Source organism: Bradysia coprophila, unplaced genomic scaffold, assembly GCF_014529535.1.
Source record: "Bradysia coprophila strain Holo2 unplaced genomic scaffold, BU_Bcop_v1 contig_583, whole genome shotgun sequence".
Classification (NCBI taxonomy): domain Eukaryota; kingdom Metazoa; phylum Arthropoda; class Insecta; order Diptera; family Sciaridae; genus Bradysia; species Bradysia coprophila.
Window position 1 is genome coordinate 617,872 of NW_023503823.1, and position 19,787 is coordinate 637,658.

General features: G+C 36.1%; 2 protein-coding genes across 5 annotated transcripts in view; one reads left to right on the forward strand and one right to left on the reverse strand.

Moving 5' to 3' along the window:
* The window catches only part of LOC119083231 (zinc finger protein 271-like), a 700,255-nt gene that overhangs the window by 488,518 nt on the left and 191,950 nt on the right, over positions 1 to 19,787 (reverse strand). The gene's annotated exons all lie outside the window — the stretch shown is intronic.
* LOC119083260 (zinc finger protein 415-like) lies at positions 7,751 to 10,793 on the forward strand. Of its 4 annotated transcripts, XM_037192937.1 has the most exons (14): positions 7,768 to 7,931; positions 8,144 to 8,722; positions 8,781 to 8,908; positions 8,962 to 9,103; positions 9,274 to 9,373; positions 9,446 to 9,529; positions 9,607 to 9,690; positions 9,758 to 9,841; positions 9,913 to 9,996; positions 10,068 to 10,151; positions 10,223 to 10,306; positions 10,378 to 10,461; positions 10,569 to 10,652; positions 10,715 to 10,793. In XM_037192937.1, exons 1-14 carry the CDS (start codon positions 7,917 to 7,919, stop codon positions 10,735 to 10,737), a joined length of 1,659 nt encoding a protein of 552 aa, XP_037048832.1. In that variant the 5' UTR covers positions 7,768 to 7,916; the 3' UTR covers positions 10,738 to 10,793. The 4 variants fall into 4 exon arrangements, with proteins under 4 accessions (XP_037048835.1, XP_037048832.1, XP_037048834.1 ...); XM_037192940.1 differs by lacking the exon at positions 9,607 to 9,690 and having other exon boundaries at positions 7,751 to 7,931; XM_037192939.1 differs by lacking the exon at positions 9,758 to 9,841.

A 19,787-nucleotide genomic window follows, 5' to 3' on the forward strand; every position in this document is an offset into this window, starting at 1 on the left:
GCCTGGGACTCGTGGGAAGCGTTACGAAAATACCATGAAAAAGCAACTCTAAGCAACAAAGTTCATATCATGCGACAAATAGATCATTGTCAATGTCGTTTGAGATGTCAAATGAGCTGTCATTTTCACAAAGTTAACCACAATGTTAGAAAAATTTATATGGAGCTGTCATTGTTTGAGGTTAGCTTTGTGAAATTGACAACTCATTTGACACTATTTTGATAGAAAAACCGTTATTTGACACTGATCTATTTACAGCTTGAAAATGGCAGAGAACGGTAATGTTGAAACTCACATAAACGAAATGAGCAATTTGTTTCAAAAATTGGTTGATATTGGTGAAGAAGAAATCTCGGAGTCGTGGAATGTGGCAATGCTGTTAAGTAGTTTACCAAAAAGTTACGATACACTTATTACTGCATTGGAAGCAAGAGAAGAAGATGACTTATCATTCGGGTTTGTTCAACAAAAGGTGTTGGGCGAATATCAACGGCGTTCAAACAATTCAAATTATGATGAATCGGAATCGGCATTGGCTGTATCAACCGAATGCTACTTCTGCAAGAGAATGGGTCACATAAAGAAGGACTGTAGTCGGTACAAAACATGGCTATCAAAGCAAGGTGAAAAGGAAAATGAAGACACATCCAACCACACAGCCAAGAAGACAGTCATGTACGATGACGATGAGTCCTACCAGACCGATTATTCGTTTTGAAGGTGTAGCGGAATTCTATGATTCAGCGAATTTAGCAGGAGTTGTGTTTTTGTAAATTAAGGAGGAGTGTTGACAGTACAATTTACATTCAAAGGAACCAAATTTACTTGTACAAAATGAGGAAACCAATAATTTTCATTCTGTTTCTTGAAGTCATTCAATAAAGACGTGTTTAACTAGTTGTCTGAAAGATTAGTCTTTTAACAGAAATAACTATTAGATTCGCCTTTCATCGCAAATATGACTTTTAATCGAATTTGCATATTTAGAAAATGTCAAAATGTTCCCCACTAACACATAGGCAAATGTAGGGATTGAATATTGGAAATTGTTAACCTAGAGTTAACAAACTGGAAACATTGCGCTTTATTGATCATTATTGTAGTAGACATAGCAACCTGGGAGACTTCTCTATTCAAAAACGAACGATGTCAAGAATCGTTGTAGTATTGCTGCAATAGATTAAGATTAACTCGCTCGGTACGTGTTTTTAATGTAGATGGTAGCACGGGGTTTCGGTGGTTTTGAAATTAAGTTTCTCTATGTGGCCCACATTGCACTGTGAAACTATTTCCAAGGCCTTTAATTTGTGCTAGGTGAAGTCCTTTTTCACCAAACGATCAGCGTAACCTCCCAATTGAAATATCTTGAAGTTGTCAATAACGTGTGGCAACGTGTAACAAACAAAAATCAAAACCCACCAGAAACCGGTGGCGATCCACTGACAATACGGACAATACATAAACAAGTTCCTTAATCTATATTTTTAAATCGACAATTTTTGGTGTTTTTCGTGATTTTCGATGAAAGGCGAATGTGAACGCCATTAAATGGCACGAGTCGAAATAGTATTTTACATAAGTAGGTAATTTTTTATGGTACGGTCAATACCTATCTAATAAAGCTAAAACAGACGAAATATGTTCAAATGTGGCCGACCTACAAGCAAAAACGGCGGTGTGCCTGTTCCACACCAAGGGGTCTAACTCACGAGTCGGTCATCCGATTTCCATAAACTTTTTTTTTGTCGATCGGTATTGTAAATACCTTTTATTTGACGTATCACTTACAAGTTTAACGTTTAAATGTCCGGAGATATCTTCGAAAAACCGTAAAGCACTTATTGGGCCACAGCTCGGGAGGGGTCGATCCAAAATCACTCATCTTCGAACTTAGCCTGTCTTTTGACATTACCAAACGGGAAAAAAAAGAATTTTCAAAATCGGATGCGTTTTACTCAAGTTATCGTGCAGACAGACAGACGGACAGACGGACATATTTTTTTTCGCGGATTTGGCATCTCTAGACAACCACAATAGGTTTCCCCTTACTCAGGGAGTCCAATTCGACGTGTTACAAACGTATGCGTAAACCTATAAGACCCCAGTACTTTGTACGGGTCTAAAAATTCGAGGTGTATGTGTGAGCTGAGAGGGTATTGTAACATGAGAATGCGTGTTTGTGAACCGAGGTTTATCGAGGTTCACAATCGCATTCCAACCTCTCGTTCGCTGGAAAAGCCTTTTAGCATGCGTTGGAAAAATACTATTTTAACCAAATTTGTTTTCCTTAAAAGATCTCGTAATCTATGTATCTGATGTATCTCACAACGATTTTTTTATCAGAATTCCGGAATACATGGAAAGATGAGGTGAGACTTTTTTGTTTTTAAAAAGAAATCAAGGAAAAAATGTGCTGGGTAAAATTTTTCAAAATGGGTCGAATGCTATGCACGTAGTGGGAATAGCCGGCTTTAATTAAAAAAGGATCAACATAACGTTAGGAAAGGAAGTTTTTCCCATACATTTAACCAGCGCCTAAATTCTCATGCACCAATAACTTCAAATATTCGTAACTTGACAGTTGCGTGTATAAAATCCCATAAAAACTGAGAAATTACGAATTCCTAAATTTACGAATTCTTTGAGAATCTGCGCCCAGACGTTATTTAACACCCACACTACTAGGTCCCACCTTTTGGGCGGGTCAGGTCCCTTGACTGACACTTTTCTAAATGTATTTTTGACGTATTCATAAAAACTTGTCACATTAATATATATTACACACTTGTCACGAAGAAGTCGAGGCTTGCCGAGACTGATAGTGACAACTGTGTACTCTATTTTATCACACAAGCGAAAACGAGACAACAACATAGAACTGAAGCGTAATTTTTGAATTATTCTTCTAGGTAAGTAATTTTGACATCCGAACACTGCGCCTATGTGATAACACATAACATATTTACTATATTAATGACTCCACGCAAATGACAGTAAAATGTGACAAATTTTTTTTCCTTGGAAACCATCGAGCGTAAGGTGGAATGATTTTGACCACTTTTTGAGCTCTCAATTTTCAATTTTCAATTTTAATTTTCAAGATTTTCAATCAACCTCAAATCATAGATAAAATATGACTCGTGTAGATTACCAATCGTATGAGCTGTCTATTATTCTGTTTGATTTGCCTTTTCGTTACATCAGAGTAGATACGAAGTCTATTTGTGAATGTGGAACCAGGACTGTTTCACAAAATAAAAAAGTGCGATAGATGTTCTTCTCTTACACTTTTGCGTAAAAAAAGAAGTCCCTAATATACCTTCACATGGTAATAAATGAACTTTATTACTTTATTTGAGTAATTGGAACAAATGTTTCACACCGTCCACTGGTACCATACCATACCATACCATACCTTACGACCTTTACCGTTTCAGTAATAGCACACAGGCATTGTTGGTATATCTTTATCGTTATGAACTTATATGTTGTCATTGGTTTTTGATTATGTTGTTGATGCGTACAGTCCGCTATGACTCTTCTTTATTGTCTTTTATTTTTATTTTTATTTTTTGTTATCTTCAGTTTTTTTTTCTTTTTTGATTGAGGCTCAAGTTAAATTGTACTACTTTCACTCATTTCTTTCTTGTTTTTGTTTATTTTAAAAAAAAATTATACTTTGTTAACGTCGGAACATTTGTATAAGGAGTGATCCTTTTTGTTCTTTGATTACAAATAAATTGAAATTGAAATTTATTAGTTTTTGGTTCATCGTTAAAAATAACTCAGTTTACCAATATTTTCGGTAAATTGGTAACAAATTCGACTCTAAAATGGTAAAGGGATTAAACATATTTGTAAAAGGAGAAATTTATTGGTAGACCGAGAAAAAATAATCCCTCGAATATAACTTTCCATATACAAAACCTTCAATCGTGAATAAAATGTCCCGACTCTTGTGAATTACGGCCCTCGTTTCGCTCTGGCCGCAAAATTCACACTAAAATTTTTACAATATTCTCTTTGATTCATTTAATTCCATGTATTTTAAAAAAATCTTCAGAAATTAGTTAAGATAATTCATCTTACAGTCGAGGAAATTTAGATTTCGGGTTTTCCAAAGGTATTAATCTTATTTAACCCACACTTTATCCCACAACAATGGAATCCACAAATTTAAATTTAGTTAACACAACGGTCACAATGACGGCGCTGCAGTCACGATTTCAAAATGTGATATAGGGTGGCTAATTAAATTTTGGTTTTGGTTACATTTTCTCTTGGTTTTTAATTATTATATTAGGCTTCTAAATTAAGAGTAAATTTATGCAATATAAACCGTTTGAGTTTGAAAAAAGATGTTTTGTATCAGTGAACGATATAGGAAAGCGTTCAGTACGTCTCAACATACAAAAGAACGTAAAATATAATTGTACATTTAGCCACCCTACGTCCGTCATCGCTTCTATTGTCTTCAAAAACATATTGTGTGCTTGTCATGATATGTATCAGACGTTTGTTTATTTATGTGTCTCATCTAAAATGCTGGCCAGCAAAATTTTGATCATTAAATTCAACGGCCAAATTGATCTAAATGTTAAAATAATTGTGAATAATAGTGAAGTTAATGTGGTTTTGTTTTCTCTTCATAAAGGAATTTGCATCAGGATGTAAAGTGCGGAGCACCATTAGAAAAAAAAACTTGTCGCTGAAGAATGATCAAAAAGTTGCTGGACGCAGTAGCTACAATTAATGCTTTGCAGGATATAGAATAAAAATTAGAGAAACACCAAGAGCCGTCCATTTGAAATCTTCACAATCATCATTTCAACTAAAGGCTTTTTTTTAAACGAAACGCAGATTCGGAACATTCTTTTTCGCCAAATTACAATTTGGCATAGGAAATAAATTCAACTCTTTGTATAAGTGAAGCTCATGATTGAGCTCAATCATGAAAACAGAATCTGGTCAGGAATAAGATAAGAATATGAATATATGACGAACTTCAAAGTTCCTGATTTATAATCCTGAGATGCCTGCTCATGCAATTATGCGATTTACGATTTCCAAAGAATTTTAATATCAACTTTTAGACAAAATAACAATTTCCAAGTCTGTTTTCTATTTGATTTATTTGATGTATTTCCGACCTCGTTCTAGGGTAATAAAATTTTCTGTGGATTATTTGTAACTTCATGAAAATATTAGATGGAAAACCTCAGAAACATTCACATAAAAATTATGCTTTCCTAACTAATGTTGAAATAGCCTTTTTGCACTCATTAGGAACTTAGGAAAATAACTACTGGGCAGTCGAGACGGTTTACTTGTAGTCCGAAATTATATTTTGGCTTCGTAGAACACAGATAAACACAAGATAGAGGAATTATATGATATGCAGTACATACTGTCCCGTACAATCTTTTTCTAAATAAAAGTTATAGTCAAATCGACAATATTGTATTATTTGGCATTTGTCATATTTTGGAGTTTCTTCACACTTTGGCGATTTTTCTTGACAATTCATCATATTTAGTTGATTTGTTAAATCATCAAGAAAAGTCTCAGAAGTGTGAAGAAACGCCATAAAGACAAATTTTCAATTCTCTATGATCCTTGGAGTTTCTTTACTCTTTGGCGATATTTCTTGGTTTTTCTTCACATTATGGCGATTTTTCTTGTTGATTTAACAAATCAACCATAATGATGAGTTGCCAAGAAAAATCGATAGAGTGTGAAGAGAAGAAGAGAAAAATCGCCAGAGTGTGAGGAAACGCCAAGGTGTAAAAATACGTTTTTGAAATGTCTCTACATTATCTTTCGTAAAATGATAGTGTCCTCGGGATCTTTCGTTAAAGTATGAATTCCCTAGGATCGAACAAGATGCCGTTACCTGACGTAAAATAAGAGTTTCCTTAGGATCGAACCAGGCAGCATTTCGTAACTTTTATAAAAGGATAGATTCACTAGCTTCGAACAAATAACGCCTTTTAGATAAATTTCGTAAAAGGATAAATTTCCAAGGATTTGTTTAATCACCACGAAGAATCGCCAAAGTGTGAAGAAACGCAACAAAGACAAATTTATCATTCTTTGTTTTTGCCGGCGTTTCTTCATCCCTTGCCAATTTTTTATTTTTGGCGATTCTTCATGGGAATCATGATTAATGACGGCTACGAGCTTTAGCGAAAACGAATGAGATGTTCCGATCCGAATCTGCGAGCGAACTTTCGTTTCGTTAAAAAAAACCTTTAGTTGAAATGATGATGATGAAGATTTCAAATGGACGGCTCTTGGTGTTTCTCTAATTTTGATTCTATATCCTGCAAAGCATTAGTTGAAGCTATTGCGTCCAGCAACTTTTTGATCATTCTTCAGCGACAAGTTTTTTTTCTAATGGTACTCCGCACTTTACATCGAACTGATGCAAATTCCTTTATGAAGAGAAAACAAAACCACATTAACTTCACTATTATTCACAATTATTTTAACATTTAGATCAATTTTGCCGTTGAATTTAATGATCAAAATTTTGCTGGCCAGCATTTTAGATGAGACACATAAATAAACAAACGTCTGATACATATCATGACAAGCACACAATATGTTTTTGAAGACAATAGAAGCGATGACGGACGTAGGGTGGCTAAATGTACAATTATATTTTACGTTCTTTTGTATGTTGAGACGTACTGAACGCTTTCCTATATCGTTCACTGATACAAAACATCTTTTTTCAAACTCAAACGGTTTATATTGCATAAATTTACTCTTAATTTAGAAGCCTAATATAATAATTAAAAACCAAGAGAAAATGTAACCAAAACCAAAATTTAGTTTATCCACCCTATATCACATTTTGAAATCGTGACTGCAGCGCCGTCATTGCGACCGCTGAGTTAACTAAATTTAAATTTGTGGATTCCAATGTTGTGGGATAAAGTGTGGGTTAAATAAGATTAATACCTTTGGAAAACCCGAAAACTAAATTTCTTCGACTGTATATTGCCTGCAAAAATTTAACTTTTTTATTAAAATTAAAATTTCTTATACTTTTTAATCAAAGTGTGCTAATTTGATAACAGGCATTTTGCTGGCGTAAGATGTGCTTGTAAAGGGAGTAAAAAACTACATCCTTGATAAATGACAAACAACTTGATAATCAACTGTCAAGTTGTTAGTCAACTATCAAATTTGATAGTCAACTATCAAGTTGTTAGTAGTTCCTAGTTCACTAGTAAGAGATGTTTACACGTTAAAAGATGGGCATCGAATGATGAAATTATTTTTCCTACTAGTTTCATGCACGTCGAAAACAAACTTATATGATTTACCCACACTACCAAACAAAATCAAATTTCATCAAAGTAATCTTTTTTAATTGAGGCTATGATCAACAGTATAAAATCCCGTTTTTCTCGGATAGCTTCCATCTTCGAACTTAGCCTCGGGATTTTAATTCCACGTATTTAAAAAAAAGAATCATCCAAATTGGTTGAGAATTACTCAAGTTATCGTGCCCTCAACGATTTTTTGTTACCCACATTTAACGTTTTTCATAGCATTTCATACATTTTCAATCACAGTGAACCTTTTTGTTACCCACATTTTTCGGTATTTTCTGGTGTAAGACCCTGAATTTCAGTCAAGGGAATAAGTTTACGCATTCTAGTACTCACATATTTATTTCATTGATAGATTATGATTTTCTAAGCGCTAATCAGAGGTCTTTAGGTTTTATTCTAGTACTGTACACATTTTGACTTGTTGAATTTGACGCATTCGATAACACGTTTTCTTCTGTTTCGTTTTTGTGTTAACTGTTCATATCGAGATTTTATTCGATTTACAGCTACTTTCACATTCGTTTTGTGTTTTTTAATTAAGATTTAATTACTGAGTGTTACTAGAGTGAAATGGATCCATTAGAGGTAAAGAATTGAATCTTGAATGTTACTGGATACATAGAAACTCGCCGTTGAGAGCAACGCGATTTTCAACATTTTCTCTTCGTAATTATTTCAATTATTTTGTTTAATCTGGACAACCAGTACAGTCGTTTGCGATAAACATAATTTTAAAATTGAGATCATCAGAAAGAATGCGAACGTTAAACAAATTTGTTTTTTTTTTTTAAAAACAGCGGGACATGGACGATTCATTTGCTGGAATTCCTGCAGAAGGATTGTTCCAAACAATTCTATCGGAAGTTGAACGACTGCAACTTGAACATTTCAATAATACTACTGTCACCTTCGATAGTCTCCTTCTGAATCACAGTAGATGTGATAGTGTATATCTGGACGAAATGTTAACCGAGTTCGGATCGGAATTTCCAGCAGTTGAATCAGACGCTGGACTCTACGACAGAGCTCCAAGTGATTGTGGCATCCGACTACCGAAAACTAATCATAACAAAGTGATACGTAGCCACATTAGCAACTTCGTCGAAGAAAACTGCGAAGAAATCAGTCCGATCAAAAACGGCTGTGGTTGTGAGATACAGACAAATTCGACGGTATCAGGTGGAGAGTTTATGACTATAATAAGTCAATTGAAACAGCAGCAGGACATGATTCTAGAATTGCTAAAGAATAACTTGGCTGTGAACAGTCACACGAAGCAGCAAGATGAAATGATATTACAATTGCGACAGCAGTTGAACACCTTAACCGAGCTTCACCAGACGAGTCGGATAGACGAAAGCCTGCAGAACACACAAGTGAGCTCTGATTATACTTTGCTGCACTACGAACCATGACCGTAATGCATTTTCACAGGTTGATCAAGAACCAGCAGCTGAACCTAGTGACGGAACGCAGTTCAATGAAATCAATGAAATTGTCACTAACACAACGAATGAACTATCGCCACTAAGTGACTCTGGTCGAATGGAACAACTTCAAGAGTAAGGACGGGGATCGCTCTACAACTTTTTCAATTCACGAGGACTAATTTCAGAATCGAGGGTGTGCAGTCGCCTACAGCGGACATAACGCAATCGATCGACGATGCCTCAGAATTAGGGCGGCCAGAACACCCAATGCCGTTATATCAAGAAGATAATTTGAACCAATCAGAACGCTCATTGAGGATTAAACAGGTATATTGCTCGACTTTAGTTGACCCAAGGTTATTTGTCATAGAAATTGTGTTTTTGTGCTGGTCAAGTCTTCATAAAGTCTGGAAATATTTCAATTCTTTCTTCAAAACTAAATGCTCGTTCGTTGCTCCGAGCTCAAGTGTTTGCTGATTTTTCGTTCATTGCTTTAGGTTCGCTCCATCCGGATTAGGAAAGCTTATGGGAAACATAGTACGTGTAATTTAGGCAGCACCGAGACATCTGCTGAAAACCCACGAAACTCTCGTAAAAGTAAGTTTTTTTCTCGAAATAACTTTTCACAATGTGAACCGATAAAACTGACTTTTGTCCAACCTCGAAAAGGATCGAAAATTTATACCTGTGGAGAGTGTAAAAAGCAATTCAATAGGAAGAGCAATTTTACCGTTCATTTGAGGATCCATAGTGGTAAGTATGCAGAAATATAACTGGTGGTAGCCATTTTTTCGTCTGAGAGAAATTCTGCTTAAAATTTTATTTTCTAGGTGAGAAGCCATTTCAGTGTGAGGAGAGCAGTGCCGCTTTCAATCGATCAGACAATTTGAGAACACATCAACGGACTCACTCTGGTAAGTGAAAAGAAAAGTCTGCAAGAGCAACGCTACGCAATAGTTCAACTTCAAAAGTAATTTTCAGGTGAGAAGCCCTACCAGTGTAAGGAGTGTAATTCTGCTTTCAATCGATTAGGCAATTTGAGAACACATCAACGGACTCACTCTGGTAAGTGACGAGACAGAAAAGTCTGCAAGAGCAGCGCGACGGAATATTTCAACTTCAAAAATAATTTTCAGGTGAGAAGCCCTACCAGTGTAAGGAGTGTAATTCTGCTTTCAATCGATCAAACAATTTGAGAACACATCAACGGATTCATTCCGGTAAGTGAAGAGACAGAAAAGTCTGCAAGAGCAGCGCGACGGAATATTTCAACTTCAAAAATAATTTTCAGGTGAGAAGCCCTACCAGTGTAAGGAGTGTAATTCTGCTTTCAGTCAATCAAGCAGTTTGAGAACACATCAACGGATTCATTCCGGTAAGTGAAGAGACAGAAAAGTCTGCAAGAGCAGCACGACGGAATATTTCAACTTCAAAAATAATTTTCAGGTGAGAAGCCCTACCAGTGTAAGGAGTGTAATTCTGCTTTCAATCAATCAGAGCATTTGAGAAGACATCAACGGATGCACTCTGGTAAGTGAAGAGACAGAAAGGTCTGCAAGAGCAGCGCGACACCATATCTGAACTTCAAAACTTATTTTCAGGTGAAAAACCTTGCAAATGTAAGGAGTGTGGTATTGCGTTCAAACATTCTAGGTCTCTGAAAAGACATCAAAGGATTCATTCTGGTAAGTGAAATGCACTTCATCTAATCTTGTATCGATGGCATGGAAATAGCAGATGACACTCACACATACCACAAAATAGAAGTTTTAAACGAGAATTTCTACTTTAGGTGAGGGGCCGTTCATGTGTGGTATTTGCAAGAAGTCGTTCCAACAAAAAAATTCTTTGTCGTTTCACATGGATGTTCACAGCGGTTAGTTTATGCGTTTCTAGATCGAAAGTAAAGTTGCCCAATTTAAATCGACTCATTTTTAGCAGGTGAAAAGTCTCACAAATGAAAAAGAATTCAAATCAAAGGTCTCACTTAATACACCATCTCAAAATCCATAAATCTCTAAAGTGAAAGCGGCGCAACGAAAAATAATTCCAAAAAATGTGTACGCGAAAATGTAAAATTAAGCCAAGTCCTTCGTCCGCAAGAGTGAGTGATTTTCCTTTTTTTAACTTTGTATTTATATTCACGTAGTCGTTATGTTAGTACAAACAGTGTTATTCTAGTTATAAGTGCAAGCAGATGAATAAAGAAACATTTGAATTTACAATTTATCATCATCCCAATCTTTACGGATAAATGTGAGTCAGGCGATTCTTTGTCATTAAAGGGAAGCAAATACATACTATGTTTCGGACAAGTCTACGCACATCAATGCATGACGACTGCACTGTCGTAGTTACCCATTTAAAATGTGCCATACATTACGCAGCCTAGGAAAAAATTACGAAATAGTTTTTTCATTGAATTCATAGCCATCGAAGGGGGTAAGGAATTTGTTATCGCATTATTCGTTCGTCAAGCGAGTCGCCACCGGTCCCATTTTTCCCAAGATATTTCACTTTGTTAATAGACCGGACACGGCTGTCCTCAACGAAGATAAAGTTTTTCGAAAATGTACCCACAAAATGACTTCAGATCTGAGTTCTGGGACCTAAATAGAGATCAAAACCACTTTACTTAGTCTTCACCTAGATCCTTCCCCATAGTCGAATTCGAAGAAAACGATTTTCTCCATACATTTTCCCGATTATTCTGAAAGCGACGAAAAAAAAAGTTGCTTAATGACGTTTTTATATTTTTTATCGATAAAGACCGTTATTCTGAGCAAAAAATTGTTCTACGGCAAGTCTGTAAAATTTTTCGTTTTTTATATAAAGTTAGCTTAGGGTCCTTTTTTAGTACAATTTGGTACATGATAGCTGCTTCATAAAAAAAACGAAAATTTCACAGACTTGTCGTAGAACAATTTTTTGCTCAGAATAACGGTCTTTATCGATAAAAAGTATAAAAACGTCATTACGCAAAAAAAAAAATTCGTCGTTTTCAGAATAATCGGGAAAATGTATGGAGAAAATCGTTTTCTTCGAATTCGATTATGGGGAAGGATCTAGGTGAAGACTAAGAAAAGTGGTTTTGATCTCTATTTAGGTCCCAGAACTCAGATCTGAAGTCATTTTGTGGTTACATTTTCGAAAAACTTTATCTTCGTTGAGGACAGCCGTGCGGAAATAGTACTGCCGCTTCACATTTATTAATACCTTTCAAACAAAAAAAATCATGAAATTCGGTCAAAGTTTACTCGAGATATTGACAAAATACTCCACTTTCACTGTACGGCCGAGTAGCCGGAAATGAGCTCACTCCAAGAGATCTAGCAAAAAAAAAAGTTTATGGAAATTGGATCACCGACTCTTGAGTTAGGGCCCTTGGTGTGAACTAGATACAGAGCGCCAAGCAGTTTTTGTAGGGCGCCCAAATTTGAACATATTTCGTCGCTTTATTAGATAGGTATTGACTGTACCAATCAGGAAAAAAAAAAGTTTATGAAATTAGGTTCACCGGAGCGTGAGCTAGGTCTCTTGGAATGAGCCGTACAGTGAACGTGGAGTATTTTGTCAATATCTCGAGTAAATTTTGACCGAATTTCATGAATTTTTTTTTGTTTGAAAGGTATTAACGAATGTAGAGCGTCAGTACTATTTCCGGTCTACTAACGAAATGGCTGCCGGCGGCCATATTGGATTTTATTAAAAGTAAAATATCTTGGGAAAAATGGTACTTAGAGAGTTTCTGTTAACAGAGAAGTAATTGTTTATGTGTTTTCGGCATCCTATATATGGACATACATACCTATATTCAGCTATATTGAGCTATATACAGGCATATAGAGCTACATTGAGCTATATACAGGCATATAGAGCTATATAATAGCATTGTCATCTGTGAAATGTTTATTTATAGTGAATATAGTATAGTATAGTATAGGTAAATATAGTGGTATATAGCTGTTAAAATAGAAATTTATGAAATTTGACTTCGTACGGGGCTGTCTATATTGCCTCCGGCAATTTATTTGTATATGATAACAAGGCAAAGAGTGGATAATGTAAGCGATTTTAAAGGGCGAATAGCTTTTCATCAGAGAAGAGATTGAAGTAAGAGAAATGAAGAGTTTTACATTAAAGGCTTTTGATACGAATAGGTGTTTCATACGGGTCGGCGTTAGCTATGTTTTTTCTCTGAACAATCACAATAGGTTTCCCCTTACTCAGGGAGTTCAATTCGACGTGTTACAAACGTATGCGTAAACCTATAAGACCCCAGTACTTCGTGCGGGTCTAAAAACACTAGGCATAGCCTGTAGTCTATTTATTAGTTGAGTTATTGCTTGAACTTGTTAACTGTTTTGCCAGGGTCGGATTAAGAGTTAGAGCGCCACTGGGCTATTTCATTTCCAGCGCAACGCTTAAACACATCGTTTAAATTTGCAGCGCCACTGGGCTAAGCCGGCTAAGCCAATCGGTAAAAAAAACAACATGTAAATCACTAAAAACGGTGTTATTAGCATCGAGCTAATGTGCTAAGCCGCGCGTAATATATATTACACACTTGTCACGAAGAAGTAGAGGCTTGCCGAGACTGATAGTGACAAGTGTGTACTCTATTTTATCACATAAGCGAAAACGAGACAACAACGTAGAACTGAAGTGTAATTTTTGAATTAAACTTCTAGTTAAGTAATTTTGACATCCGAACATCGCTCGTATGTGATAAAAGTTACATCACCTCCCAACTACACCTACCTTAAACAAGGCATCAGAACAGTCGGAGCGTTTGCTGCGACTTAGCCCCGTACGACCCGTAATCCTATTTCGTCCGTAACCATAATACGTCCGTAGCCGTAATACGCCCGGAACCCTAATACGTCTACAACCCTCTAATGCGTCTGTTACCAAAATGCATGGTCAAATTTACTGAAAGTATTCATTTTTAAAATTGCGCATTGCGAAATTACGAAAGCCCGTACGAAGTACCTCTAAAAAAAACGACATTATTTTAGAAACCCAAAATTTTTTGCCAACTTTCCATTGGGTATTCAAGTACCTCTCAAATAAAACAAAAATTAGGAAAATCGGATGATATTTACTCGATTTATGTGCAAAAAACACTTATGGCCGAGTAGCGGCCTTAAACCAAGGGCCCAAATTTAAAACTTTTTTTGCCACCATTCTATTCGGCATTCAATTATCTCTCAAATGAAACAAAAACTAGCAAAATCGGATGAGAATTTCTCAATTTATGTGCAAAAAACACTTAGGGCCGAGTAGCGGCCTTAGTCCAAGGGCCCAAATTTGAAATTTTTTTCGACACGTTCTTTTCGGTATTCCATTACCTTCCATAAAAAACTAAATCTAGCAAAATCGGATGAGATTTAGTCGATTTATGTGCAAAAAACACTTAGGGCCGAGTAGCGGCCTTAGTCCAAGGACCCAAATTTAAAACTTTTTTTGCCACCATTCTATTCGGCATTCAATTATCTCTCAAATGAAACAAAAACTAGCAAAATCGGATGAGAATTTCTCAATTTATGTGCAAAAAACACTTAGGGCCGAGTAGCGGCCTTAGTCCAAGGGCCCAAATTTGAAATTTTTTTCGACACGTTCTTTTCGGTATTCCATTACCTTCCATAAAAAACTAAATCTAGCAAAATCGGATGAGATTTAGTCGATTTATGTGCAAAAAACACTTAGGGCCGAGTAGCGGCCTTAGTCCAAGGGCCCAAATTTGAAACTTTTTTCGACACGTTCTTTTCGGTATTCAATTACCTTCCATAAAAAACTAAATCTAGCAAAATCGGATGAGATTTACTCGATTTATGTGCAAAAAACACTTAGGGCCGAGTAACGACCTTTGAGCCCTCCCAACAAGCCCTCGTTGCATCTTACACAAAAAAAATGTTCAGCAACTTTGTTCTACTCGTCAATACCTTTCATTTGATATATCACAAGCAGCTATTGCGTGCGTATTTCGGTAGATATCGTCGAAAGACTGAAAAACACCTATAGGGCCCTAGCTCTGGAAGGACCGACCCTACCATGCTCATTTTCGAACTTGACAGACGGACAGGCGGACATTTTTTTTATTGCGGATTCGTTATCTATGAACATAGACAAATTCTTTGCCCTTACCGTCTGCTTCCAATTCAACATGTTACAAACGGCATATTAATCTTATAAGCCCCCAGTACTTCGTACGGGGCTAAAAAGTAGAAATTAGAGGTTACACAAACATTTGTTTCTTCCGATCCTCACACTATGTTTCAATTATGTTTCAAAGGCAAAAATGTTATTTACCCTATGTGTGAGAACTTGAATCAATCAGACGATAATGTTTGCCTTACATTAGAGAAATTTAAAGTATTTTCCACATGAGTTCACCTCTAACCGAATCAAAAAAAAATGCAATGAAGAGGTGAACAAACCTTGAAATATAGCGAAAATCCACCATATTTTCATCTTCGCTTTCCCTTTGGTAAAAGAAAATGAAATACTTATTTACCGTGGTACAAACAATTATCACATTTTCGTTTTTAACAGATCCTACGTATTTCTAGACCCACAGATCTGACAGCTGAATAAATTTTTTTAATTTTTTCCTAATCTTTTTTTTTAAATCGTACGAATTTAACAACTTCTTTTCTGGGATAAAATCCACGAAAATCCATTCAATATCAAGGTTATCAAAATTTGAGGAGTGATTTAGAATGCTGAGATACATTGTAAAATACAGTGTTACATACGATACTGATGAAAGAACAACCGACACATCAAACCAAATTGCTTAGGATCATTAATTCTGAGATCTTCATCATAATATTATACAATAAAGGAATCACAAAATACTTTTCCCAGCATTAATACCATCCTAACAGATAAGAGGCGTATCCCCACTTATTACAGAAATGTACCAGCATCATCGCTCGCATTGCTGGTGAAAAGACAATAAATAATAACAACACGAAAATATATACACAAAACGCAAAATTATTGCTTGCGTCTAAAGGAATATATTTAGGGATAAAATGTGGAAAATGAACGTACTTAATGCGATCTGTAACAATGTTTCATTATAAAATGTGCGTGTTTATTACTCATGTAGAAAAGGGAATTCAATTTAATTGTGATTTATGTTATCTTCATGGTTGTGCTACCTAAAAAACCGCACAGTTTTGTACTAATTGAAGCCTTGCTATTTTGCATGTATCTCGGATATTAGCTCGATTTAGCATAGTAATTTAAAATAAAATAAAAATCCGTCTGCCACCACGAATCGACATTATTATGATTGGATCTGATTAACAGAACATACTGACTGATTCCTACTTTCTTCATTCTACATTCGCAGTATGTCTCATCAAAAGTATCAGGCTCTGCCAAACACGACAACAATGTGAATACATTGATCGACCCGAACGGGATGTCCTTTACAACCGGAAAATTAATCCTGGCTTACTGTAAGATTCTTTGTAATGTACTGTTACGCATGCTTCAGATATCTAATGACGTAAATCGGTGATAGATTTAGGGAAGTCTTTGCTACCAAATGTGTTGTATTGTCTCCTCTAATCAAAACATTCAACTTCCAACCAAAGACGCAATTATACTGTTACGCAAGACAATCTGCGCTTAGGGATATAAATAATACGTTACTTCGATTCTCTCGATTTACGTTCGATTTAAAACGCAATAGCAAAATATGGTATAGATCATCTTCAAGTACGTTTAAAATGCCATCCGCGAACGAAACATTAAATGACACTAAAAACATAGCTAACGCCGACCCGTACGAAACACCTATTCGTATCAAAAGCCTTTAATGTGAAACTCTTCATTTGTTTTACTTACATTATCCACTCTTTGCCTTGTTATCATACACAAATAAATTGCCGGAGGCAATATAGACAGCCCCGTACGAAGTCAACTTTCATAAATTCCTATTTAAACAGCTATATACCGCTATATTTACCTATAAATAAACATTTCACAGATGAATATGCTATTATATAACTCTATCTGCCTGTATATAGCTCAATATAGCTGTGTATAGGTATATATAGATGTCCATATATGGAATGCCTGAAGCACCCCACACACATAACAAATTATTTCCATGTTAACAGAAACTCTCTAAGTACCATTTTTCCCAAGATATATCACTTTTAATAAAATCCAATATGGCCGCCGGCAGCCATTTTGTTAGGAGACCGGAAATAGTACCGACGCTTTACATTCGTTAATACCTTTCAAACAAAAAAAAATTCATGAAATTCGGTCAAAATTTACTCGAGATATTGACAAAATACTCCACGTTCACTGTACGGCCGAGTAGCCCGATAAGAGCTCACTCCAAGAGACCTAGCTCACGCTCCGGAGAACATAATTTCATTTTTTTCCCTGATTGGTACGGTCAATACCTATCTAATAAAGCTAAAACAGACGAAATATGTTCAAATGTGGCCGACCTACAAGCAAAAACTGCTTGCCGCCCTGTGCCTGTTCCACACCAAGGGGTCTAACTCACGAGTCGGTCATCCGATTTCCATAAACTTTTTTTTTGTCGATCGGTATTGTAAATATCTTTTATTTGACGTATCACTTACAAGTTTAACGTTTAAATGTCCGGAGATATCTTCGAAAAACCGTAAAGCACTTATTGGGCCACAGCTCGGGAGGGGTCGATCCAAAATCACTCATCTTCGAACTTAGCCTGTCTTTTGACATTACCAAACGGGAAAAAAAAGAATTTTCAAAATCGGATGCGTTTTACTCAAGTTATCGTGCAGACAGACAGACGGACAGACAGACGGACAGACAGACGGACATTTTTTTTCGCGGATTTGGCATCTCTAGACAACCACAATAGGTTTCCCCTTACTCAGGGAGTCCAATTCGACGTGTTACAAACGTATGCGTAAACCTATAAGACCCCAGTACTTCGTACGGGTCTAAAGAGGCTGCGTTTGAATGTACAGTAATAACTTGAAGATGATCTATTACTTCATTCGTTTTATGTTTCGCTTTGTGTGATATATATTATAAGTGGACAGTAGCCAGAGCTCGTTGCTAATTTTTGTCGTCGCTGTGGTTAACAAATGATTTGCTATTTCGAATAATCTACGTAGCTCCTAGCATGAACACTGAATCGACAACTGTCAAATTTGGAGGCTTTTTTATTGATAAGAGCTACCGTTTAGGATTGTTTGTATAGGTTTGTTCCAAGTAACTTTAAGCACGAATTTGGCTAGCCGAACGAACACGATTTCATCCACAGAGATCGGTTTTCATACAAAGGTCTCTTAACTTTACAAAAGAAACGTAGGGCTTCCTAATAGTTTCTATATTCAAGCTAGAAGCAGTACTGTGTAGAAACAAATTTTCAACATTTTTCAGCAGAAACAGGTGTGCAGTGCATTGACATATATCACAAGTGATATAAAAGGTTCAATTATTAGGTAGTTTTCATTTTTACGATAAACACATTTCACCGACACTAGCCCATATATCCTCGGTCTCTCGGTTCAAATCTAATAATATTTTACGATGTACCAGCACATGGAGCGATGAGAACTATGAAAAGAAAGCAGATAAATTATATTTCTTCGTTGGATTAAGATTGTTTTTGGGACGAGGGGTTGTGCGCGCATATGCTGCGGAAAGCTTATATGCCATACTATATCCGTCTCGGAAATGGAAGAAATATTGTCGATTGCCATATGATACAAGGGAATAAATCTAAACTTGAAATTAAAGACCTATTCGCACTCGAAGCACGCATAGATTTTTCGTGATTTGAACATTTCTCGTTTATTTTTAGACGTATACACATGGCCCCGTTGTGTGTAGAATGTGTTTAAAATGTTGGTTTTTATTTCGATTTTATTCTGAATGAACCCGAAAAGTTTTCAATTGATGGTTGCAATTTTAACATTTCAATAAAAGCCATCGTGGAGAGGGAGTCTTTTCGAGGGATAATTTATGGACCAAATTTTGATATAAAAACATTACGAAAATAGCTGACTTTGGATTCACCCCTTCTAAATCTTCTATTTTGTAGATGAAAAGAAAGTATGGATCTGAAACTTCAGTGTATGATTATGTCTTAAGCAAGTATATCATTGGGATCGATACCTCTGCCACAATTAGTCACGATATAGTGGAACTGCCTTCCTCGTATTCTATGGTACGTAATTTATGAACAACCTCTAAGACTCGAAGTTCGAAGATTCAAGTTAAAATTAAAAATGGGTGAGAAAAAACACTGATTTTGTTGGAATATTCTTAGTCTGAGTGTACGGAAATCGTATAGCTCATAAGATTGGGTAACGACACCAGTTACGAGCCCTTTTAAGTCCGGTTACGAGCCAACCAATCTATTGTTCTGGGGCTCGGAACTGATACATTGTTTCTTCTGGTAACAACTGAGTGGGGCTCGTAACTGAAACATTTTCTTATTGTGAGAGGAGGCTCGTAACTGGCGCGGTGCTCGTAATCGGAGCCGTTACTTTAACGGGAATTTTACAAATGCAAAGAGTTTGTAACATTGATCCAAAATTCGCGGTCAACATCTCAAACTATATTTTTGACAATAAACGAGATAAATCAGATACAATCACAGTCTCTTTGTCTATCTAGGGTGCCTACACTTTTTTAAATTTTAGAACACATTCGTTCTAAACCCGAATTCGCTTACAATGCCATTCAGAAACAGCAGCTATCTCTCTTATTGTAGCAAAATATAATACAAACACACCCTTTGTAACATCTACTCGGCAATACTAATCTATTAATATTCCACAGCATGTATGTGCCTTCAAATCGCACAACAACTTTTCAAATTGGTCTGAAAATAATTTTCCTTTTGAAACATAAACAACTTTGAAGAACGTAAGGATAAGGCCAAAAAACGCATATCAACATTGTAAATAGATCCATACAAAACGCTGCGTCAAAGCCTACATTTGCACCATTTCCTTTAAATCTGAAGCACACCGTA

Bases quoted from the DNA above. Each gene is read 5' to 3' on its own strand.
- LOC119083260 (XM_037192937.1), top strand. The intron at 8,909-8,961 runs GTAAGGACGGGG...GACTAATTTCAG, and splicing joins CGAATGGAACAACTTCAAGA to AATCGAGGGTGTGCAGTCGC. The intron at 10,653-10,714 runs GTTAGTTTATGC...ACTCATTTTTAG, and splicing joins TCACATGGATGTTCACAGCG to CAGGTGAAAAGTCTCACAAA.